The sequence below is a fragment of the Phyllosticta citriasiana genome (assembly GCF_038021145.1).
Source record: "Phyllosticta citriasiana strain CBS 120426 chromosome Unknown IWZ02scaffold_8, whole genome shotgun sequence".
Lineage (NCBI taxonomy): Eukaryota > Fungi > Ascomycota > Dothideomycetes > Botryosphaeriales > Phyllostictaceae > Phyllosticta > Phyllosticta citriasiana.
Window position 1 is genome coordinate 1391399 of NW_027117285.1, and position 20464 is coordinate 1411862.

Genomic DNA, 20464 nt, shown 5'->3' on the forward strand with positions numbered 1-20464 from the left:
CCACAGCAAACATGCAGCTTCCTTGTTCAGGTGGATCTGCGAAATCAAATCGCGGGGACTATCTAATCATTCATCTCCGGCCCTTCCGTTATCGCCGTCGCCAAGATCCGAGACTCTTCCATTACGCCATGACGTGGGTCCTTCCAGAATCTCTCTGTAAGCGCGACTGAGCTAAGGTAAGGTAAGGTAAGGTAAGGTACATGTATTTCTCGCCTTCGCGACGTCCAATCCACCGCTGCCACAACGCCATGGACGAACAACCTTCCCTCGAATGGTCTGCACAGCTCGAAGTTGCGCCTGTCTCGCATTATCTCGCCGGCGACAAACTACTCCTACCGCCCTCAGCCCTCGAGCAGCTACTCGCCGCCGCTCCGCTTGTGACTACTACCGAGTCGTCCTCGAATCATGCCCTGACCTCGAACTTCGACCCTTACAATCCCTACTCAATCGCCGCTGAAAGACAGGCACGACTAGCCGAGACGCAGCTCCGCGAGCGCAATCATCAGTTACCTCACCCTCTTACATTTCGGCTAGTAAATCCGGACAATGGGAGAGTCGTCTATGCAGGAATAAGAGAGTTTTCGGCAGAGGATGGCCAGGTCGTGCTGAGTAAATTCCTCAGAGAGTCACTGGGTTTGACTGCAGAGGAAAGTCCTGCATCGAGCGGAAACAACAGCGACGAGGATGTAGACAGGACTGAGGATGCCGAGCATGTGTCAAGAAATGGCAAAGAGCGTCAGAAAATCACTGTACATTCAAGACAGCTACCAAAAGGCACCTACGTGAAATTAAGACCCCTTGAGGCGGGCTACGACCCTGAGGACTGGAAGGCGCTGCTTGAACAACACCTGCGCTCCAGTTTTACGACTCTTACGCACGGCGAAATTATTGAGATACCCACAGGGCGACGGAACGGTCAAAGAAAAGAAGTCTTTCGGTTCCTCGTTGACGGTTTCCAACCAGACGGAGAAGGCATATGCGTCGTCGACACGGACCTGGAGGTAGACATCGAGCCGCTGAACGAAGAGCAGGCCAGGGAAACGTTGAAGAAGATTTGGGAGAAGAAGCAAAGAGCCCCTGGAACATCAGCTGGTAGCTCGCCCGGAGGCAGGCTGGACTTGATGGCGGTTGTGGAGGGTCAAGTATTGGACGGAGAATACGTCGACTACGAATTACCTTCATGGATACGTTCTCAAGGACTTGAGATTGAACTCAGCGGAGTTGACCCGGAAGACGAAGTGGACTTGTACGTCAATCCATTCGGATCCCGGCAAAGAGCAAAACCACGCGCAGACGAGTTTGTCTTTGGCAACACGTCGAGTACGTACCCGAAACGGATCAGATTGGCACCCACAAATGTGGAATTGGAGGACGCCGAGTCTTTGATGGTATCAGTCCACGCATATGCGAAGCCGGACGCTGAAGAGAGTTCAAAAGCTCCGCGTACGTTCCAGGTCAAAGCGGCTCCATACGACCCCGAGGACATTTTGAAACCGCCCAGCAGCGTCTCAACTTCCGAGGCCCCTCCGAATGCTGACGATGTCCAGTGTAAGAACTGCCAGCAATGGGTTCCCCAGCGTACCTTGTTCCTCCACGAAAACTTCTGTCTTCGCAACAACGCAGCATGTCCAAAGGGATGTGGCCAAGTCTTTCAAAAACGGTCAGAGGCATTCCAAAACCACTGGCACTGCCCTCAGGATACCTTCTGGGGGAACACGCCGCTAAGCCGTGCGAAACATGACGACTTATTTCACACCTCGCACACATGCGAAAACTGCGATCGCACATTCACGTCTCTGGCACAATTGGCTCAACACAAGACAACGGTCTGCCCGCAGAAGCTGATCTTGTGTCAATTTTGTCACCTCGTCGTTCCGCAAGAAGGGGATCCTGATGAACCAAACGCCGAGGCCTTGTTGTCTGGTCTCACGGTTCATGAGCTTGCCGATGGTGGACGTACGACTGAGTGCCATCTCTGCAACAAAATTGTGCGACTTCGAGAAATGGACATACACATGAAGCACCACGACCTCGAAAGACTCAGCCGTCCCTCTCCCCGAATGTGCAGAAACCTGAACTGTGGCCGTACTCTAGACGGAGCAAACAGTTCAGGTGACACTCGAGCTGCAACCCGGCTCGGCCGTGGACCAGGGAATGAAATCAGATTGTGCAGTGTATGCTTTGGTCCTCTCTACGTCAGCATGAACGATCCCGACGGCAAAGCCCTCAGACGCCGTGTTGAGCGACGCTATCTGACGCAGCTCCTCACCGGGTGTGGAAAGTCGTCATGTCGCAACGAATACTGCAAGACTGGACGGACCAACATGGGAATCCAGCCTGCGTCCGTGTCGACCAAAGATGCACTGCCGTTGATCAAGCCTTTATTAGAAAAACTGCCAGTAAAGGAAGGGGAGGCACCGGCGACTCCATTGCACTTTTGCACTGATGAATCCAGCCAACAAAGGCGGAAGCTTGCAGAGATGTTGGCTGCGGAGGGAGATGCCAGCGGAAGAGGTGGTTATGGAATAGAATGGTGCGTCGCCGCACTCGAAGCAGAGGGAGGAGGGGATTTGGACAGAGCAAGACAGTGGTTGAAAGGGTGGGCTCCGCAGAGAACTGAAGCCCGTTAGACATGTGAATGGCGTTGGCGGCTGGGATTGATGAAGCATTTTCTTGGAGTTGATAGCGAGCATTTTCAGCAGCGGCATGGCGGGGAATCAAGATGCATGTAGACAAATAGGCGTAATTCTATTCGGCAACATTGCTGCAGAATGACTGCTGCTGTCCAAAGGAGAATAGATGACGTCGAAGGCGTCGAGGCAGGGTTCGGGTGGATGTGGTCGGCGACAAGCGGAGTGCAGCACACTGGGCAGTGAGGTGGTGGCGCGGAGCCGTTCGGGCGTTCAAAAGGCTGATCTCCCGGCGTCAGGTCGTGGTCAATGCTCGCCGCAACTTTCTACCAAGTCAAATCCTTTGCAATTACTCTCTCCTCCATATCCTCTCCACTTTTCCATCTCACGTCGACAAAATTCTCCACTCACACTGCATCATGGGTTGGTTTTGGGCTGACGCAGAGCCAAAGGGCCCCGTCGCCCCTCACCCTCTTCCCCACGGCTCTGATGCTTCTCCACCGGTATGTGTGTATGCGCCTTTGCCTCGATCATGTGTTGACAATCTTCAGCCTGGGTGCCCTATGCACAAGTCGTCCGCTGGAGCCAGCTTGACAGCTCCCTCCAAGTCGTCCTCTGTCCCCGCCAGCGCCTGTCCCTACGTTCCTCCAGACCAAAAGACGCCAGCCCCGCCCGCCGACGCGCCTGCTCCCAAGTCTGGCCTTCTCGATAAACTCAATCCGTTGAACTACATGCCCTCCAACCTCTCCCAAGAACGTGCCGCCAACCAGATCGTCGACCTGCCGACCGAGCGAGAGCCGTCGTCCATTCCTCGCGGCGATGGTGGCGGCAACTGGGAATACCCGTCCCCGCAGCAAATGTACAACGCCATGTTGCGCAAGGGATACACCGACACCCCGCAAGATGCCGTCGAGAGCATGGTGGCGGTCCACAACTTCTTGAACGAAGGCGCCTGGGCCGAGATTCTCGAGTGGGAGCGGCGCTTCGGGCCCGGCATCCTGCACGGCTGGAAGGAGAGCAGGCAGGGCGAGGAGGCGAGCCAGACGAGCGAGCTCCTCTCATCACCTTGGCCCGTCAAGGACACGCAGCCTCCTCAGCTCACTAGATTCATGGGCCGCCCTGGCGAGCTGACGCCAAAGGCGCGCATGTTCCAATTCCTTGGACAACTCTGGCCGAGCAAGTTCCACACCGAGCCGCCTTTTGACAGACACGACTGGTATGTGCAGAGGAACTTGCCCGACGGATCGAGCGTCGAGAGGAGGTACGTCATCGATTACTACGAGGGCGAGCCCGAGCACGGCATGCCCGTCTTCTTCCTCGATGTTCGGCCAGCCATCGACACCCCGTCCCAAGCGGCAGAGAGGACCATCAGGTGGGGACGCGATGTGTGGTGGAGGGCTGCCGGAGGCAGCATCAGGGAGCAAATGGCGGCGCAAAAGGCGACAGCGGAGGCTGCTGCTGAGGCCGCCGCCGAAGCCAAGACGAGCAAGAAATGAAGAAGTGAACCGTGGGCATTTTGACGGCGTTTTGCATGGGGAGGCAACATTACTGGGAGTTGTTTGTTGCCTGACAGATCCGCTTTTTCGGTCCTTGAACGTTTGGCTTTAGCAGTCTTGCTTTACGACATTTTTCTTGTACATTTTCCTACGACTGGTACTCTCGGCTCTCGGTTGTCCGCGTAATCCGACGAATTTCTTTTGAAGCCAATCGAACGTTCTTCATCCAATATTACTTGCTTTTCGACGTGAGACCAACGGCTTGGTTCAACCGCAAGCAGGCTTCACATGCGAACAGTGCCGCTAAAACCCGACCATCTTCAGCAACCGCAGCCTCTCATGCTACCAACGCTACTGTAGGTACACTGAGGTACCGCAGCTGCCGTGCAACAATCTCGAGTCAAGCTTTACCATGAACCCGGTTTGACACTGGCAAAGTCGCCCGCCTCGATCAACGCTCATCAAATCAAAATCTAGCGTTGTATCGATGTACGGTATCAGCGAGTGACGTTGATTCAGGTTTTTGTTGATTCGGCAAGGCGAACCATTGTGCAGCGTGTATGTTCACCAGAACCACAGGGGCACGACGAGATTGCTACAGCAGCGCTTGAATTGAATGGCGGTTAATCAACCGACAGCCTGCTTGACGTCCTGCTCTGCATCTCGCAATGGTAGCATGAGTGTCTGGCCAACTGATTCCGCCAAGCACGCCATCCATCATTCGGCTGCGAGTCCGGCGGCCACGACTGGCCAAAACGAGCAAACTGACTAGACCGGTCTTTGCAGGCGCAGATGAAGAATTCAATGATGAGTCCGAATTCTCTGTCTAGTCTGCCTCATATTGATAGAGCATCTCGCACCCGCGCGCTGACTTACCTATCCTAGCTGATCGACGTGTGGATGGATCCTCACGTCAACCGATGTGCAGATGGCATCAAGTGGGCAGCTGTCAAATCAAAAGCTTTTGCTTGTTTGCCCCCCATGTCGTGTTTCATGACGGTGGACAGGAGCCAAGCACATCACGGGCATCCATGCTTGCGGCGACGTAACCGCCTTCCTACTCCGTTTGGCGACTGGAGCATCTACATCCGCGCTCCGCTACGTAACGTAGCTGTCGAGCTGACTGACTGGCTAAACAAATCGAATCGCATCAAAGCGGACGAACCAACTGATCCGGCCCTTCTTTTTCGACGACGACGACGACGACGACGACGACAACAAAAAAAGCAGCTGAAAGAGCATGGGTTGACGGGTTGATAGCTAGGCACTTGATCGATATTGCTGCTTCCGCTGCCCGAGCGAGTCGCCTCATTCCGCAGAAAATTCTCAGCTAGGCAAGGGACCCGGAGCGCTGCTTGTTAGACGACTGGCTGCCCTGCGTAATTTTAGTGGTGTGGGTGAGTGGGCGGACATACGCATCCTTGCATCATCCCATCCTCAAAGTAGCAGCCATCGTACAGATTGCGTGCTCGCGAGCCGAATTGCACCAAACAGTGGGGCGCGCAGGCACCCCGACGGATGGACGAGTCCCAGCAGCAGCAGCAAACAGCAGCAGCATCATAGGACGCGCGAGCGCGGGCGCGCTGTTCAGTAGTTTGGTTTGTAGCGGGGAGGGGAGGTATGTCAGTAATAAAGGCCGTCGCGGGCGAGGTGGCCATCATGCTGCAGCCGTGGTCATCGTTGCTGCCAACATCGTCATCATCCAACAAGGAGCCTTCGTATGCTCCCTTGGCCGACGAACACTTCGAAGATGGTACACGCTCCTCATCATGCTCCTCCTCGTCCTCCTCCTTCTTTTTTCGCTTCTTATCCTTCGCCCACTGCTACCGCCCCACTTGACCCCGGCTTGGCCGAGCTGAACAAGAGTACAGTCGCGGTCGAGGGCTTCGTGTCTCCCGGTGATGATCTCGCGCAATCGACGGTCGATTGGTCCGTCGACGAGGAGAAGCGCGTCTTGCGCAAGTAGGTGGCTTCTGGCGACACCGACCCCCCTGCCATGCACCATGGCATGGCGAACCGGGACTGATTGGGTCTAGGCTCGACTTGATCGTGCTGCCGCTCCTGGTCACGGGCTTTTATGCCCTGCAGTTAGACAGAGGCAACATGTGAGTGGTACTCTCACTTTGGGATGAGTGCTGCTGCTGCTGCTTTGAATCGTGCGTCTGACTTTTGCTGTCCCAAAGTGGCAATGCCTTGACGGATTACTTCCTGGAAGATGTCGGTATCACGCAGTTCCAGTATAACGTTGGCCAGCAGCTGCTCTCCGTCGGCATCGTTCTGCTCGAGATTCCGTCCAACATCATTCTCTACCGGATAGGGCCTCAGCGCTGGATCAGTGGTCAGATGATGGCGTGGTGCGTGTGCTTCTGGCGTTTGAACTTCTCTCTCCCAAGGCCGACGACTTGCTCACGTCTGGTCGCAGGGGACTCGTGGCGACGTTCCAAGCCTTCCAGAAAGGCTATGGCGCCTATCTGAGCACGAGGCTGCTCCTCGGGCTTTGTGAAGCTGGTTTCATTCCCGGGTCGCTGTATACGATTTCGATGTTCTATAAGAAGGAGGAAACGAGCAAGCGCTTCTCGATATTTTTCTTGGGCAACCTCACTGCTGTTGCAACGACGGTACGTCAATCGAATCACTGTATATCAGCGTGCAAGACTGACTGATCCCTAGGGTCTGATCAGTTATGGAATGTAAGTCGACTTGCGTTCGAGGTGTTGAATCAGACACTGACGCTCTTCCAGCCTGCACATGCGCGGCGTAGCCAACCTTGCCGGCTGGCAATGGCTCTTCCTCGTAAGTTCTCCTGCCGTCCTCCTGAACCATGCCACTAACCCTCGACAGATTGAAGGCATGTTCACCGTCGTCATGTCGGTGCTCTTTGCCCTCTTCTTCCCGCAAAGCCCACTGCGGCCCAGCAGCATCCTGGGCCTGCAATACTTCACCGACCGCGAAGCCGAGATCCTGCATCGGCGCATCATCGTCGACGACCCGCGCAAGCTGGCGAAGAAGAAGTGGATCAACTGGAGCGAGTTGGGCAGTGCGGTAAGTTTGCAGCTCCTGGCCTCGTTCCTTCCGTCAAGACAGGAGATGAGCGAGCAAGAGAACTGACGGCAAGACAGTTGGCCAATTGGCGCATGTATCCGCACCTCCTCCTGACGCTGACGGCCGTCGCGCCAAACAGCACCATGACATCGTATGCGCCGAAATTGGTCCAGTCGTTCGGGTACGAGCGGCTCAAAGCCAATGCGCTCGTCTCCGTCGGCGGGTGGATATCGCTGGTGCTCAACGTGGGGCTAGGCTGGTGCTCGTAAGTCGTCTCCGCTGCCCTCTCCCTCACCACCACCACTCAACTGACGCGTCGACGCAGCGACCGCACCGGTGTACGCGGGCCCTGGGTCGCGGGCGGCCTCGCCCTCTTCTGGGGCTTCACAATCGGCAACCGCGTGCTAGCGGGCAGCTCAGACGAGCATGCGCGGTACGCGCTGCTGACCATGGCGCTGGCGACGCAGCTCTTCTACCACCCGGTCAACGGGTCGTGGATGGCGCTGAACACGCGGTCGGCGGGCGAGCGCAGCATCACCATGGCGCTGTTCATCATGGCGGCCAACGCGTCCGGCATCATTGGCTCCCAGCTCTTCCAGTCCAGCGACGGCCCGAATTATGTTAAAGGCTGGACGGCCATTGTCGCCCTCACGAGTGTTGGCTTGTTTTTTGCCATCTGGACCAATGTGCAGTATTGGTGGTTGAATCGGAAGATTGAGAAGGAGGAGCGGGAGGAAGGGTTGGTTGGTGGCAGTGATGTCATCAAGCATCGGTACTTTGCTTGAGCTCTGCCTGTCGTCGTCGGGTGTGAGCGTTGTATCGTGTATAGTGAGGGGCGTTGGAGGTTGGCTGTGGGAATCTAGAGGGAAGGAAGGAGGGAAGGAAGGAAGAGTTGGCTTTGCTGAAAACGGGTCGATGCACTATATACCATAGATAGAATGAAGACCAATCCCTTGGAATAAAGACCGATGTCGGCAATCGTTCTGATTGTGTCGATGTGCTCACCCGATCACTCGTGCCTGCCTGGTCACTGACCATTTAAATGGTTTATCCGTTCAGTTCACCATGCCTCAAGTCATTGACAGGCGGCAGTAGGCAACACATGACAAATCTGACTTCAAGAACCATTGCTCATTAAACATGTTCTACGTCGTCACCTCAACCTTGATCGAGGTTTTCCATCAAGAGAAAATAGAGTAGGGCAGTAATCCAGGCCCTTATACCATCATATCATCCATCCGTCCGAACACCAGAAACCATCACATTCCTTCCCCTCGTTTGTTTTACTTGGTCTTGCTCGTCGTCTCCTCGCTGTGCTTCTCGAGCGGGTGCGTCGGGTTGGAGCTGAGGTTGGCCTTCTGGTCGTCCGACGCCTTCTTGGTGCCCTGCTGCGGCTGCGCGCCCAGGTCGTTGGGAGCGGCTTGGGCGGCTTGCTGCTGTGCGCCCGTCTGGCGCTCGGGCTCGGGGGACTGGCGGCCGGCGTTGGGGGCAGACATTGTTGTGGTGGTGTTGCGTGTGAGGCTGCTTGATGGCGTTAGCAGAATCCTTGTGGGCGAGTTCGTTTTTCGTTTCGTTGAAGAGGATAGAATGAGGGTTGGGTTTCGTTTCGAGGACACGTGGTGGTGGTGAGGGTAGTCGTACTTTGTTTAGAGGGTAGAGGAGTTCTGTTTGGAGGGTTAGCAGCAACTCGTAGAATCGTTGCGAGGTTCAACTAACGTTTCGAAGCTTGGATTGAGAGCGGTTAGATTGTGTTGATTGTGTGGTAGGGAAGTAGAAGCAAAGGGGCTTCAGAGGTAGTCGTGGTTCTTTAAAGTCGACCTGAGTGCCACGAAAGCTGCCCCGCGATGACGTCACTGGCATAACGTCAGGCAGTCTGATTATCCGACCCCTCGACCTGATGTGGCCGGCTACCTCATCATTGTTGAATGCTGGCCCGTGAACTTCCCCACTTCGTCCTGCCTCTGACGACAAACCGCAACTGAGGCTGGTACGATTCTCGATCAGCTCTGGGATTTTGTGGAATTCTCGCCCTAATTGGGCTTTTTACGCATCAGATATGATAAATTTATGACCATGCTTTCTTGACCTACGAGGGTCTGCGACTGTCCAATCTACCAATTTAAAGCTATTTACGTTAATTATGGATCATCCGAGTCCATCATTCCTGCCAAAACATGTCTCTGGAACGCCCTGCCAACGCCTTTCCCCACTGATCCTACATGGCACGCTTCAGTCCTGGGTGGAGCAAACCTCCTCATCGCTGGACCAGTTCTCAGTAATCCAGTTGGTAAGCATGCTGGTCAAGCTCCTTCCTTCCATGTAAGGCTTGGTATCTGTAATGTTGTACTCCTCGCCAAGATATCTGAGCGCAAGGAGAATCCACGGCTGTACAAATTCGTTGTACACGAGATCGACTTCCTTGGGCTTGTCCTCAGACGTCTCGTTGAACCCGATGCTGGCTTGAATACAGTTCGGGACGTCGAAGAACTCAATCTGCGAATGGATCGTATCGTCACCATCGTTTCCAGCGTCATCCACGGTGGTATAACCTGGGGTACGGGATGGCTTGTCATCTGATCCTCCTAGGGGCGCTTGGAGGCCATCATGTTGGACATGGCTGACCACAGTATCCTCATTCGCAATACGGAGTCGGCCACTCCATTGCTCTGGAGGCGCTAACGATACCGCGTCCAGGGCACCCGCTGAAGCAATTTCCAAGATACGGCCCTCATTGTTGAGCAGCTGGAGGACTTTTTTCGCATCAGAGTATGCAACATCCGATACATATCTGAAGCCACTCGTGAACGGCGAGACGAGGTAGGTGCTGTCCCTGGTAAATGGGCCTTCAAAGATGTCGAATCGCAGAGCTCCCGTGTTGGTAATCACAATGGCCTTCTTGCCCTCTGCGATGCGGGAGGCACTTGTCAGCTCATCCGGCAGAACACGCTTCTCCAGCCAAGAGAAGATGCTGTTGTTGGCAGGATAAGGAGCCCGGTTGACCCAAAGAGTCTTTGGTGCACAACCGTGGCGTCGATCCAGCCTCAGTTCTTCACGGGCTTTGGTAATCATTTTGGTGACATTCTTGCCGTGTTCGGTTGCAAAGTTCGAGCCGTTCATGCCGCTGTGGTGGTGCAATGAGAAGAGGTTGTTGTCAATGTATCGCCGCGCAAAGGACAATTTGGCTTGAGGGACGACGTCGGATTTCCCACCGCCGTTCAATCCGTCGATCGACTGGAAACCAATCGTCTCCATGTAGCGTCCGCTGGCCAGAGCGACCGAGTTCTCGTCGAATTTTTTGTAATCACGGACATGAGCATGTCCACCAAAGAATTGGATGGGAATGTCCCAGTTCACAGACCGAATGGTCTTGAAGATGTGGGAGAACTCTTGGGAACGGACCGGGGCATGGCCAGCGACGAGTATCAAATCTACGTCCTTGTCGCGAATGGCTTCCTGGAACCACTTTTGCTTGACAGCATCTTCTACTGGCGTTACGATGGTGTTGTTGGCATTTCCGGCAAAGTTGAAGAGAAAACCAAAGGCCAGAATCCGGATGCCCTTGTTTTTGGTGGTGAACTTTTTGAAGCGTGGCGCAAGTGGTTCGAATTCCCCAGTCTTAGGGTTCTGGATGTCCAGATTGGAGGCCAGATAGTTGTCCTTGAAATTTGGAATGGTGTGGTTGAACTCATTCTCTGACGAGTTTCTTTGATACAGCTCGTGGTTGCCGGAGCAAATGACGTCAATTGATTGTTGCTTGAAAATGTCAAAAATATATTTGCCTTTGGGCTCAGAGGCGTCGTAAAGACCATTGCCCTCTATCCGGTCACCAGTATCGACAGTGACCAAGTCGACACCCTCGCTGTCAGCACGCTCTTTCAGATGCTTAGCAAACGAGATGTAGTCGCCCCAGTCGGCGGAATAGGAAGATCTGTTTCATGTTTAGTTTCATATTTCACGTTTCATATGACGGCTGAGAAACCGACTCTTGCAAGTGACCCCCGAGCCAGCCGTGGGTATCAGTCGTGTGCAAGAAGTTGAGGTGGCCCCAGGGCAGTTCCCGAATCGGAGCCGCTTTGGGCGATGGCGCCGAGGGTTGGGCGGACAGGACAACGGTAGCAAAGAAGACTGGATATGCTAGCTTGACAACCATGGCGAATGTGACGAGTGAGAGGAGCATTCGTCACCTGTTGCGATGGAAGGGATGAAGTCGAATCAAGGGTGGAGACATCAAGGTAAGGACTGAACTGGAGGCTGGGAAGTCAGCATCCTCACTGTCAGGCACCGCCGCCACCCCAGTGCTCTTTCGGGACTAGCGCCACACATGTTAGCGCCTGCCCCCCGTCGGACTCGGCCAAACAATTCTGCGTGATTCCTTGGCGCATAAGCGTACTCCACACAGAACTTTTACATTTCGATCCTCGACAGCGACGACAATTCCCAGCTAACCGCAGGCCGAACCTCAGTCCTTCAAAATGGTGCGTCAGATCCCTGGATACACAGCGACCTTTTTGTTATGTGGAATAACGGGGCACGAAACTGAGCCAGGGCAGCTGCTGATTGAAAATCTGTACAGGCCATCAAGCACAACCAGCAGATCCAGCACAACCGTAAGTTTCTCCCAGGCAGAGCCACGACAATCAAGGCGCTAACATGCGACTGCAGACTTCCGCAAGGACTGGCAGCGCCGCGTCCGCGTGCACTTCGATCAGGTAATTCCCCTCTCACTCGGCTGAGAGCAGTGGCGCCGATCGAGCGGACAGTCCCTAATACCTCTCTCTCTCAATAGGCCGGCAAGAAGAAGAGCCGTCGCGATGCCCGCATTGCCAAGGCCGCTGCTGTCGCTCCTCGCCCAACCGACAAGCTCCGCCCCGTCGTCCGCTGCCCCTCGATCAAGTACAACCGCCGCGTTCGTGCTGGCCGTGGTTTCTCTCTCGTCGAGCTGAAGGTACGCATCTCTAGACATTTGAAGAAGTCGTGGACAGATGCTGATTTTTCCAACAGGAGGCTGGCATCTCCCGCAAGCTTGCGCCCACCATCGGTATCGCTGTCGACCCCCGCCGCCAGAACCTCTCCGAGGAGTCCCTGAAGGTCAACGTCCAGCGCCTCAAGGAGTACCGCGAGCGCCTCATCGTCTTCCCCCGCCGCACTGGCACCAAGGCCACCAAGAAGGGCGACTCTTCCGTTGAGGAGGTCAAGGCCGCCAAGGCTGGCGAGAACGTCACCCGTGACATCAACACCGTCCTGCCCATCGTCCAGGACAAGGGTGTCACCGAGGGCTCCATCTCCGCCTACCCCGCCACCGAGAACGCCTTCAGGACCCTCCGTGTCGCTCGCTCCGACGCCCGCCTTGTCGGTGTCCGTGAGAAGAGGGCCAAGGCCGCCGCCGAGGCCGCTGCCGAGAAGAAGCAGTAAACGGTTTCTAAAAGTGCTGGATTGGCGTTGTTGGCTTGTGCCTGAAAAGGGAATGGAACGAGCTTCAAGCCTGCATCATGGTAGCAATCAAGAATTAGGAATGACCGAATTTCCAGATACCCACGGTCGATTCATGGTTACGAAATTGCATGTGAAGATTTGAGTGACGAGAATTGTATATTCTGATTACATTCATTGGGAATACTTCGCCCTTCGACTTTACCATCCACCGCCTGGCCGGCAGAATATCTGATTGCATTCAGCTAAGACATCAGTTACAACGACTACACCAAAATCTAGCACCAACCATTACAACCCCGCAATCAAACGCGCCGCCCTCTCCGCAATCCCATACACCGCCGTCTGGATATGCGCGCTAATCTGCACAGGGATAACGCTGGCATCAACGACCCTCAGATTCGCAGTACCATGCACCCTCAACGTACCATCCACCACACCACCAATGGCCCGCTCCATCATCGCACACGTGCCCGTCGGATGAAACAGCGTCGAGCCAGCCTGGCGCACATACGCCTCCCACTGTTCGTCCGTCTGCACCTCAAGGCCAGGCTCGTACTCGACCTCGACAAAGGCGCTCAGCGGCGGCGTGGCGGCGACGCGGCGCAGGTACTTTGCCGCCTCGCGCAGGGCCGCCGCGTCGTACGGGTGCTCGAGGTAGCGGGGGTCGATTCGGGGCGCAGCGGTGGCGGGAGCCTCCGCCGAGGCGTCGACATGCACGCTGCCCGTCGAGAAGAGGTGTTGCACGCCGGCAATCAGGGTGAAGAAGTTGGCGCCGTACAGCGACGTGTTGGCGGCCGGGTAGCTGGCGGCGCCGAAGTAGCCGTCGGAGAAGAGCAGCTCGAGCGCCGGCGCGTTGGTTTCTTCGTCCAACAAGAAGCCGAGTTTGGCTTCGTCGATGGCTGAGTGCGCCTTAGCCGCCGCTGTGTCGTTCGCAGCAGCAGGGGAGGGCACGAACGACGTGTTTGCCCCCGCGACTTGCGACCACGTCAGGAACGCTATGGTGCTGCCCGTGTAGTCGTACGCGCTCGTCTCGTTCCGGTACCACAGGTCGAGCTGCTGCGCGGCGTAGGCGGCGTCGTAGCGGATGCGGTCGAACGACGAGTAGTTGGCCTTGAGCTGGTACACGTTCTGCACCTTGACATGGTCCTGGAGGTTCTCGCCGACGCCGGGCAGATCGAGCAACGGTTCGATGCCAGCGGCCGAGAGGATGCTGTTGTTCCCAATGCCCGAGCTCTCGAGTATCTGCGGCGATTTGAGACTGCCCGCGCTAAGGATTACCTCTTTTCTGGCGTTGATGATGGAGCCGTCGGCCAGCGTGACGCCCCTGGCCACAAGCTCTCCGCTCGCGTCTTTCTCATCCTCCAACAGCACCGTCGTGACCGTCGCGTCAGTCACGACGTTGACATTACTCCCTGCCAGCGGCAGATACGCCGTAGCATAGCTGCGACTATAATCGCTCGAGCGCAGCGTGCTCGGCTGCCTCCCCGCACCCAACGGATTTCCACCCAGCGACTCTTGATTCAGCGGCGCGCCCAAGTTCACCATGGCCGGGATAAATGCCAACTGCTGGTCCGGCACGTAGCGATTGACAACCGTCTGCACAGGGCCGCCATACGCCACGCCAGCATCCCCATACACGCCCTCGTCCGCGGGCCGCGTGAAGTTCTCCGCCCTCAGCATAGCGCCGTACAGGCTCTCCCATCCCCACCCCTCATCGCCGCCAAACTGCGGCTGCGCCCAGACATCGTACTCGGCGGCGGCGGCGCGGTCCCACACCATGAGGTTCAGCGCCGTGCTGCCGCCGAGCACGCGGCCGCGCGGCTGCGTCACGCTGCGCCCGTTGAGCTGCGCCTGCGGCACCGTCGTCAGGTTCCAGTCGTGGGGCCCGTTGAGGTTGGAGCCCTTGAGGCCCGGGATCAGGATATTGGGCGAGTGCGGCGCGGCGGGCCCGGCTTCGAGTACGAGGATGCTGCTGCCGGGGAGCAGCTGCGAGAGCCGGGTTGATAGGGCCAGTCCGGCTGTGCCGCCGCCGACTATGATCTGAGGTTTTGATGTTAGATGGTGAGGGCTGAGGAGAGTGAGTGAGGTGGCGTTGGGAGAATCTGGATCACCGTACATAATCATAAATTTCCAGCGATGAGCTGTTTGCCGCCTCCGCACCGGGTACAGATATTTGCGACAGGAAAAGCGGTACGCACAGCAGACGGGCCAGTCTGCCCAAAGACAAAGAACAACGAGCCATGTCTCAAACCCAACAACGAGCAACTGAAGTCGAAACAGAAAAAGAAACAAAATGTGAAAAAAAAGGAAAAAAAAAAAGGAACAGCAGCAGAAAAGCCCACCCACCCATTTACATACATACACACCTCCGTCCCCAGACAAGTATCACAAAAATCCCCAGAGCACAGCACGTTCTTAAACGAGTGGCCCAACCAATCAGAGAGACCGGGCTCGCGGAGAATATCACGCTTCCAACGCTCGCGCTCCACGCTGCCAAGTGATCAGCCATGCAACGAGTCAAGAAGCGGACGGCGGATTTCCAGAAGAGATTGCTGTTTGGGGGCTGCAAAACTGCCCCATGAGGAGCGAAGGCCGCTGCGTCGCCGCCGCCGGTCTTTGGTTGCGGTTTGCCGGTTCGCGTTCTGACGACCAGGGGGGAAGCGGCTGGGGCCTTTCTTTCTGTTTTAGAGGGGGTTTGTAGAGACTGCGGTTTGTGTAGAGCACAGAAATTTTGCGAACAGATTGGTCTTTGAATAGGTAGGTGGTTTGGACGACGAAGAGCGGATGTCAAGCAAATAGTCTAAGCGAACCAATCACACCACCACTATCGAACCTCGCCACCACACTCTACAAGAACCCCTCCCCACCGCCAACATAAGGTACTTGCTTCAAGCCACACCACGACTTCGATGCACATCCTCCATCCTCTTCGACTCTCCCCCACCAACATACAACCATAGCCGACTCAACTGCCTAACCGTGCGCCCAGCGCCCTCGCCCAGCGCCAACTGCGTCTCATCCACGACGCTGGTCCTGCGCCCCCTGGCCGCGCCCCTGGCCGCCTTTGCCCCCGCCTGCGCCTCGTCCGCCGCCGGCATGACGCCAAAGCCCTGGATGCGCGCGGCATCGACCGTCTCGGCGCGCCTCGCAGCGGTCCCGTAGTCGACGTCGACCATGCGGTCAAGGAAGGGGCTCATGGTTGGGCGCGGCGGCGGGCTCGGCAACGACGCTTCGGTTGAGCTGTTGTCGGAGGATTGGTCGCTGGCAGCAGAGTCTCTGCCGCGGCTGCTGCTCATGCTGAGGTCGGCCATGCGCGCCGGTGGGAGCGCGAACATGGTGTCTAGGTAGTGCTGATTGAAGAGGTGGCCGGAGGCGTCTTTGTTGATGAAGACTTGGCCGGCGAAGCGCTGGCCAGGGCATTCCCGCGTTGAATTGAGGACGCCCCAGCGCGCAAACGGGTCGTATTCGTTGGCGTAGTGCTCGATGATGGGGACCACGTGGCGAGGCCGCGAAGACAGTACCGGATTGAGAGCCGAGTTTTGCAGGAGAATGGTGAGGTATGAGTGCGAGAGCGGGTTGTTGAAGTGAGACGCTGCGCAGCCAAATGTGAACATTTCCTTGAGGAACTCGTCAGCATCCCAAAAGAGTCAAAATGCAGCAAAATCGAGTCGGAAATTGCAGGTAAGCGTTCGTGAGTATCCCTACCAGCTTCTCCAAACTCTTGCTCGGCACCTCGAGGAGCATTCTGTCCAACGCGAGACTGGCGACGCAGGCGCCCTGCCCATGCGCCAGTAGAACGACCTTGTCGACGCCCGGCTCAAGAATCTGCAACTTGAGCATCTCGTACACGCAGCGCACGTCGGCCGTATTGTATCTAAAGCACCGCTGGAACAAGCACACGACGAGATCGCCAAGCACGCCGTAGGTTCGGTTATGTATGCCAGTGATGGGGCGCTGGAACGTGACTGCCAGACGGTCGACCGTGTGCTGAAGGGCGCGATGGCTTTGGGGAAGAATTGTGAGCAATGCCATTCGAGAGTGATAATCGAAGGTGGAAGGGAAAACGAGGGGGATACCTTGTCCCCACGCCATTGACAAAATACCACTTCTCCTTGTCCAGCGCCTTACAACGCGTCATGTCGACCCGGCTGGTGACAATAAGGGGCCCTCGGACGGCTCTTAACAGTATCAACAGTACACTATATGCCAGGCAGATGAACAGAAGGACCATCCATCCACTCAGAATTAGCACGAGCGGTCCCGAAACAACTCCCAGGAGCGCCTCCAGTGCCGTCGTGAGAGCCACGAGAACAAAGTCCCGACGAGGCGTGACGTGATCGTGGCATTGTAGGTGCGGTAGCTCTTTGAGTGGGACACGGGGCTCGAAAGCTAGGGGCGCGTATTTAAGGTTTCTGAAGAGGAGCAGTGTGTCGCGTAGGAGGATGCGGATGGGAGAGGAGAGGGCGGCGACGTCGGAGGTGAAGGCCGTTTGGTCGGGCGTTTGGATAGGAATGTATGCCACCCCGGTCATTTTGAGTGCAGAAAGAGACGCGAGAGAATCATAAGGTGAGTAGGTGAGAGACTGGTGGGATAGTCGGTTGCTCAAGTCTAAAGATCGTCGGTTGATTCAATTGTTATCTTCGTCCTGCCTTCTCTTTCGAGAGATTGTGCTTTCCGTCAGCTGGCTCCAGTCTCTCCTCACCAAGCAGCCAGCTCTTTGACCTCCCAGTAATCGTCTTCTTCACCCGGACCCATCAGCTTGGCAGCCACCGTCAACTTCTCCGGCTCAAAAGTCCACACGCACGGCAAGAACCGCGATCCGAGCTTGACTGTCCTCCTCCACAAGTCATCCGTCCTCTTCTTCTCTTCCTTCCACTCCACCTTCCCTAAATCATCCGGCACCATGGACTGCTTCAACGGCGATGGCGGACGCGACCAGGTGAGCTGATGCTGCTGCTGACCGTAAAACTGACGTTGACCGTCCCGGCCGCGGGGCACAATGTTGTCTTCGTCATCAGCTCCACACTGCCATCGCTCGACCGTGACTTCGCAGTCTAGCATGTAGATACCCTGGCAATACTGCCCGACACGCACAATCATGCCGCGGGACTTGAGCTGCGGGTTATGGTGAGTCAGGACGACAGCGTGGCGCAAAGGCTCACGATTGACAGCCTACGGAAGGCCGAGTTAAAAAAGCCCTCTCGACTTGATGGACAGGTGGAAAGAGAAACTTATTCAACTCACCTTGATTTCAACCTCCCTCCACATCTCCTGATACGCCACATCCACACCCTTTTTGGGATGCTTCATGATCCCCGTCTCCAACGAATAGCCCCCCGGCCTATCCCACAAGTCGCCCTCGTCCGGCGTGCCCTCCTCGTCAAACCCGCACCGCGAGTCAATCACGTGCGTCCACTTTTTATGCACAACACCGCGGATCCTGTCATTGCCAGGACTAGTTTCGGAGAATCCGGCGAAAGCCCAGTCGAGCCGGGATGCGGGACCGCCCGTGTTCGGCAAAAGTGGCGGCGATTGGGGAGCGAGTGGTGATGCTGTGGTGTCTGCTGGGTGCACAGCAGCCGGAGCGGGAGTCTGGGTGTGCGGGAGGAGGATCCGAATGTCGACGAAGGCGCTGCTGGGTGCGCTGAGCACGAGGGTGCTGGTGTCTTCGTGCGCGTACTCACCGGCCTGGTGATGAGATTAGTGCGAGTGATTTGACAGGCAGTAATTAAATTGAGAAAGGGTTCTATATGATGAATGTTGACATGGGGCAAGCATGTGTGGATGAAAAAGCTGGAAGTGTTGTGACGTTAAGCCTTGGAAATTTACGTACCCAGTTCATCCACTCGCGTTTACTGATACTGGACGATGCCATGTCGAAGCTGTGATCAAGAAGAGCTGCAAGTTCAGGAAGCTGCAATTTAACCTGGGAGCGCGTGACAGCGGGCACAAAAGTAGAAAGACGGTCAGCGTGCCCGTGAGACTTGTTCTAGAGGTTGGAAGGGTGAGAAAGTAGATGCGAAAGAAGCCGCAGAGTTGTGGCTGCCACCTAGCCGATAAACAAAAGACCAGATGACCAATGAGGCTTTGTAAGATAATCCGCTCCGATAGTGCCCTGCGCTGAAGAGGACTACATGTCACTGGAGTGGGAAAAGGCGAGAACAAAAGTACAGAGAATAGAGGCCATCCTGTACTTCTACAAACTCGAAAGTGGCCCGTTTGCCTTGATCTTGATTTCACGTAGAATCAAAAACCTTTCCAAACGTCTAGTTTGCAGATCCACGGCGTCCCAAGCCGTGTGGTATCAATTAATTCTAAGATTCTTTTCCCCTCGTCATCATATGTCAAACCAGGCTCCGGCGGCGTGCAATCCGCTGCGCTTTTCCACCAACATTCTTTCTGTGTCTTCGTACTCCTCTTTCACAAATAGCCAGTCCGTCATAACAGCCACGCAGTCGTGATGTATGCAAATCCCTAAACGCTGCCAGCTTAAATATCAACCCCCTTCACTTGGACCCTCAACCACCCATTTTAGACCCCCGTCGCCTTCGCCAAGTTCCCCGAACCCCGACTGCTGAAGATTCCCATGATGCCAAAGCCAACGTAGAACAGGGCTAGGGGATACGCCACCAAGCCCCTCATGCTGCTCATGCGGCCAACGGCGCAGAACATGGCGCTGCTACTGTACGTGCACCACAGTATTGCCAGAGTGGTAACGAGGTAGCCAAACATGCCGTCCATGGGAATGAGGACGCCGAAGAGGGATGTGAGGACGAGCGGGAGAAGGCAGTAGCCAAGGACGGAGGTCGAGCGGGGAAATGTGAGGACGGAGTTGAAGTGCGAGGACGAGCTGGGGTGTACGGCGGGGTGGTCGTGTGCGCCAACGACGGCTGCCGGGTCGATAGGGGGGGCCATTAAGGAGAGGATCCAGTGGAGGGACACGCTGCCTAACAGTGCAAGGCCGTAGATGTAGCCAAAGTGCACTTTACCAGACTGTTGCCCTGTCAGCGCATTGCTCGCAGGCGTACATGACTTTGCTGCGGTTCTGACTTACAAAGAGCAGGAACGTGCCATACGCGAGGAAGAAGATGATGGGTCCAGCGAGGTCAGAGTCGTCCATGATGTGTTGGTCTATCCTCGCAAGCGGATTGAGAACCGTAAATGTCTGCCAACACAAGCCATTAGCTCTATTACCTCCCAAGCCGTTGCTTCCATATGAACTTCACCCAAGCAACAGCCCGTCCTCTCGCACAACGTACCTTCGTCTTGATGTGTCCAAAATTTACCCCCAGCTCCTCCAGCAACGGAGGCTCCCCATCGTAACCTTCGGTACCAAATGCTGCGAGCCATCCTGTCCTGAGTCCGCCCTGCTCGCCCATCCGCCCGCTCACGCCAGGCACCGCGCCGCCGAAGCCCGCGCCATAGCTGCTCGACGCGTACGCGCTGGACGAGGAGGCGCCGTTGTATGCTTGGAAGGGGGTCGAGTGGCCGGATACGGGTTGCGTGCTGTACGAGGATTGGTAGAAGTTCAGGTTTTGGGCGGAGGGAGCGCCATAGCCAGCGGCGGGCTGCTGGTAGTAGTTGGCCATTGTGGCCGCCAAGGAGCGGTTGCGGCGCGCCCAGCTGGAATTCGGTGTACCTTTTGGGTAGAGGACTTGAAAAAAGATTGATCACGCAATCAAACGTTGATATGAGTCGTGTTGGTGTTGCTGCGGTAGCTTGGTGTGGTCCGGGTTGCTACAGCTTCAACGTCGAAGTGGCCGCTTCGGGTGGTCACGTGGTTTCATAAGCCCCGGCAGTTATCAAAGCTCCACCGCCATGTTCTCCATAACCAACGAGGAAGAAGACTGAAGGCTGGAATTC

General features: G+C 56.1%; 9 protein-coding genes across 9 annotated transcripts; 4 read left to right on the top strand and 5 right to left on the bottom strand.

Annotated features, from left to right (window-relative positions):
• Nucleotides 1–248: 248 nt before the first annotated feature.
• IWZ02DRAFT_491604 (ubiquitin fusion degradation protein UFD1-domain-containing protein) lies at nucleotides 249–1725 on the top strand (the record flags this gene model as incomplete). The annotated part of the gene is made up of 2 exons (XM_066769754.1): nucleotides 249–1568; nucleotides 1624–1725. The coding sequence occupies 2 exons, from the start codon at nucleotides 249–251 to the stop codon at nucleotides 1723–1725; spliced, it is 1422 nt and encodes a 473-aa protein (XP_066621876.1).
• Nucleotides 1726–3049: 1324 nt separating this feature from the next.
• IWZ02DRAFT_380122 (cytochrome C1 heme lyase) lies at nucleotides 3050–4126 on the top strand (the record flags this gene model as incomplete). The annotated part of the gene is made up of 2 exons (XM_066765087.1): nucleotides 3050–3133; nucleotides 3182–4126. 2 exons carry the CDS (start codon nucleotides 3050–3052, stop codon nucleotides 4124–4126), a joined length of 1029 nt encoding a protein of 342 aa, XP_066621877.1.
• A 1439-nt stretch (nucleotides 4127–5565) lies between these two features.
• On the top strand, nucleotides 5566–8202 carry IWZ02DRAFT_299692 (alternative sulfate transporter). The gene is made up of 10 exons (XM_066763913.1): nucleotides 5566–5879; nucleotides 5998–6088; nucleotides 6163–6231; nucleotides 6310–6480; nucleotides 6549–6744; nucleotides 6797–6816; nucleotides 6868–6919; nucleotides 6968–7168; nucleotides 7246–7433; nucleotides 7494–8202. The coding sequence occupies exons 1-10, from the start codon at nucleotides 5747–5749 to the stop codon at nucleotides 7951–7953; spliced, it is 1581 nt and encodes a 526-aa protein (XP_066621878.1). The 5' UTR covers nucleotides 5566–5746; the 3' UTR covers nucleotides 7954–8202.
• IWZ02DRAFT_454798 (uncharacterized protein) lies at nucleotides 8133–9022 on the bottom strand. Its single transcript, XM_066767746.1, has one exon. The coding sequence runs from the start codon at nucleotides 8662–8664 to the stop codon at nucleotides 8452–8454; it is 213 nt and encodes a 70-aa protein (XP_066621879.1). The 5' UTR covers nucleotides 8665–9022; the 3' UTR covers nucleotides 8133–8451.
• A 57-nt stretch (nucleotides 9023–9079) lies between these two features.
• On the bottom strand, nucleotides 9080–11403 carry IWZ02DRAFT_454801 (Metallo-dependent phosphatase-like protein). Its single transcript, XM_066767747.1, has 2 exons — nucleotides 11152–11403; nucleotides 9080–11096 (listed from the first exon to the last, which is right to left on the bottom strand). The coding sequence occupies exons 1-2, from the start codon at nucleotides 11343–11345 to the stop codon at nucleotides 9398–9400; spliced, it is 1893 nt and encodes a 630-aa protein (XP_066621880.1). The 5' UTR covers nucleotides 11346–11403; the 3' UTR covers nucleotides 9080–9397.
• Nucleotides 11404–11596: 193 nt separating this feature from the next.
• Nucleotides 11597–12731, top strand: IWZ02DRAFT_454804 (60S ribosomal protein eL13). The gene is made up of 5 exons (XM_066767748.1): nucleotides 11597–11643; nucleotides 11742–11775; nucleotides 11831–11877; nucleotides 11955–12113; nucleotides 12170–12731. Exons 1-5 carry the CDS (start codon nucleotides 11641–11643, stop codon nucleotides 12578–12580), a joined length of 654 nt encoding a protein of 217 aa, XP_066621881.1. The 5' UTR covers nucleotides 11597–11640; the 3' UTR covers nucleotides 12581–12731.
• Nucleotides 12732–12757: 26 nt separating this feature from the next.
• IWZ02DRAFT_299763 (alcohol oxidase) lies at nucleotides 12758–14980 on the bottom strand. The gene is made up of 2 exons (XM_066763914.1): nucleotides 14718–14980; nucleotides 12758–14641 (listed from the first exon to the last, which is right to left on the bottom strand). Exons 1-2 carry the CDS (start codon nucleotides 14841–14843, stop codon nucleotides 12890–12892), a joined length of 1878 nt encoding a protein of 625 aa, XP_066621882.1. The 5' UTR covers nucleotides 14844–14980; the 3' UTR covers nucleotides 12758–12889.
• Nucleotides 14981–15441: 461 nt separating this feature from the next.
• IWZ02DRAFT_521442 (uncharacterized protein) lies at nucleotides 15442–18476 on the bottom strand (the record flags this gene model as incomplete). The annotated part of the gene is made up of 6 exons (XM_066770790.1): nucleotides 15442–16218; nucleotides 16307–16604; nucleotides 16678–17183; nucleotides 17324–17773; nucleotides 17846–18289; nucleotides 18435–18476. 6 exons carry the CDS (start codon nucleotides 18474–18476, stop codon nucleotides 15490–15492), a joined length of 2469 nt encoding a protein of 822 aa, XP_066621883.1. The 3' UTR covers nucleotides 15442–15489.
• Nucleotides 18477–19097: 621 nt separating this feature from the next.
• On the bottom strand, nucleotides 19098–20433 carry IWZ02DRAFT_299810 (uncharacterized protein). Its single transcript, XM_066763915.1, has 3 exons — nucleotides 19861–20433; nucleotides 19656–19766; nucleotides 19098–19594 (listed from the first exon to the last, which is right to left on the bottom strand). The coding sequence occupies exons 1-3, from the start codon at nucleotides 20188–20190 to the stop codon at nucleotides 19133–19135; spliced, it is 903 nt and encodes a 300-aa protein (XP_066621884.1). The 5' UTR covers nucleotides 20191–20433; the 3' UTR covers nucleotides 19098–19132.
• Nucleotides 20434–20464: the final 31 nt, after the last annotated feature.

What these genes read in the sequence shown, in the direction of transcription:
- IWZ02DRAFT_299763 (XM_066763914.1), bottom strand. Translation starts at nt 14,843, where the DNA reads ATGGCTCGTTGTTCTTTGTCTTTGGGCAGACTGGCCCGTCTGCTGTGC. An exon ending in CGCTGGAAATTTATGATTAT is followed by an intron (nt 14,642 to 14,717) that starts GTACGGTGATCC and finishes TCAAAACCTCAG; the next exon opens with ATCATAGTCGGCGGCGGCAC.
- IWZ02DRAFT_454804 (XM_066767748.1), top strand. An exon ending in CCAGCAGATCCAGCACAACC is followed by an intron (nt 11,776 to 11,830) that starts GTAAGTTTCTCC and finishes ATGCGACTGCAG; the next exon opens with ACTTCCGCAAGGACTGGCAG. An exon ending in TCCGCGTGCACTTCGATCAG is followed by an intron (nt 11,878 to 11,954) that starts GTAATTCCCCTC and finishes CTCTCTCAATAG; the next exon opens with GCCGGCAAGAAGAAGAGCCG.
- IWZ02DRAFT_299810 (XM_066763915.1), bottom strand. Translation starts at nt 20,190, where the DNA reads ATGGCCAACTACTACCAGCAGCCCGCCGCTGGCTATGGCGCTCCCTCC. An exon ending in TTGGACACATCAAGACGAAG is followed by an intron (nt 19,767 to 19,860) that starts GTACGTTGTGCG and finishes TTGTGTTGGCAG; the next exon opens with ACATTTACGGTTCTCAATCC. An exon ending in ATGGCACGTTCCTGCTCTTT is followed by an intron (nt 19,595 to 19,655) that starts GTAAGTCAGAAC and finishes ACAGGGCAACAG; the next exon opens with TCTGGTAAAGTGCACTTTGG.
- IWZ02DRAFT_454798 (XM_066767746.1), bottom strand. Translation starts at nt 8,664, where the DNA reads ATGTCTGCCCCCAACGCCGGCCGCCAGTCCCCCGAGCCCGAGCGCCAG.
- IWZ02DRAFT_299692 (XM_066763913.1), top strand. Translation starts at nt 5,747, where the DNA reads ATGTCAGTAATAAAGGCCGTCGCGGGCGAGGTGGCCATCATGCTGCAG. An exon ending in AGTGGTCAGATGATGGCGTG is followed by an intron (nt 6,481 to 6,548) that starts GTGCGTGTGCTT and finishes GTCTGGTCGCAG; the next exon opens with GGGACTCGTGGCGACGTTCC. An exon ending in TCACTGCTGTTGCAACGACG is followed by an intron (nt 6,745 to 6,796) that starts GTACGTCAATCG and finishes ACTGATCCCTAG; the next exon opens with GGTCTGATCAGTTATGGAAT.
- IWZ02DRAFT_454801 (XM_066767747.1), bottom strand. Translation starts at nt 11,345, where the DNA reads ATGCTCCTCTCACTCGTCACATTCGCCATGGTTGTCAAGCTAGCATAT. An exon ending in CTCGGGGGTCACTTGCAAGA is followed by an intron (nt 11,097 to 11,151) that starts GTCGGTTTCTCA and finishes AACATGAAACAG; the next exon opens with ATCTTCCTATTCCGCCGACT.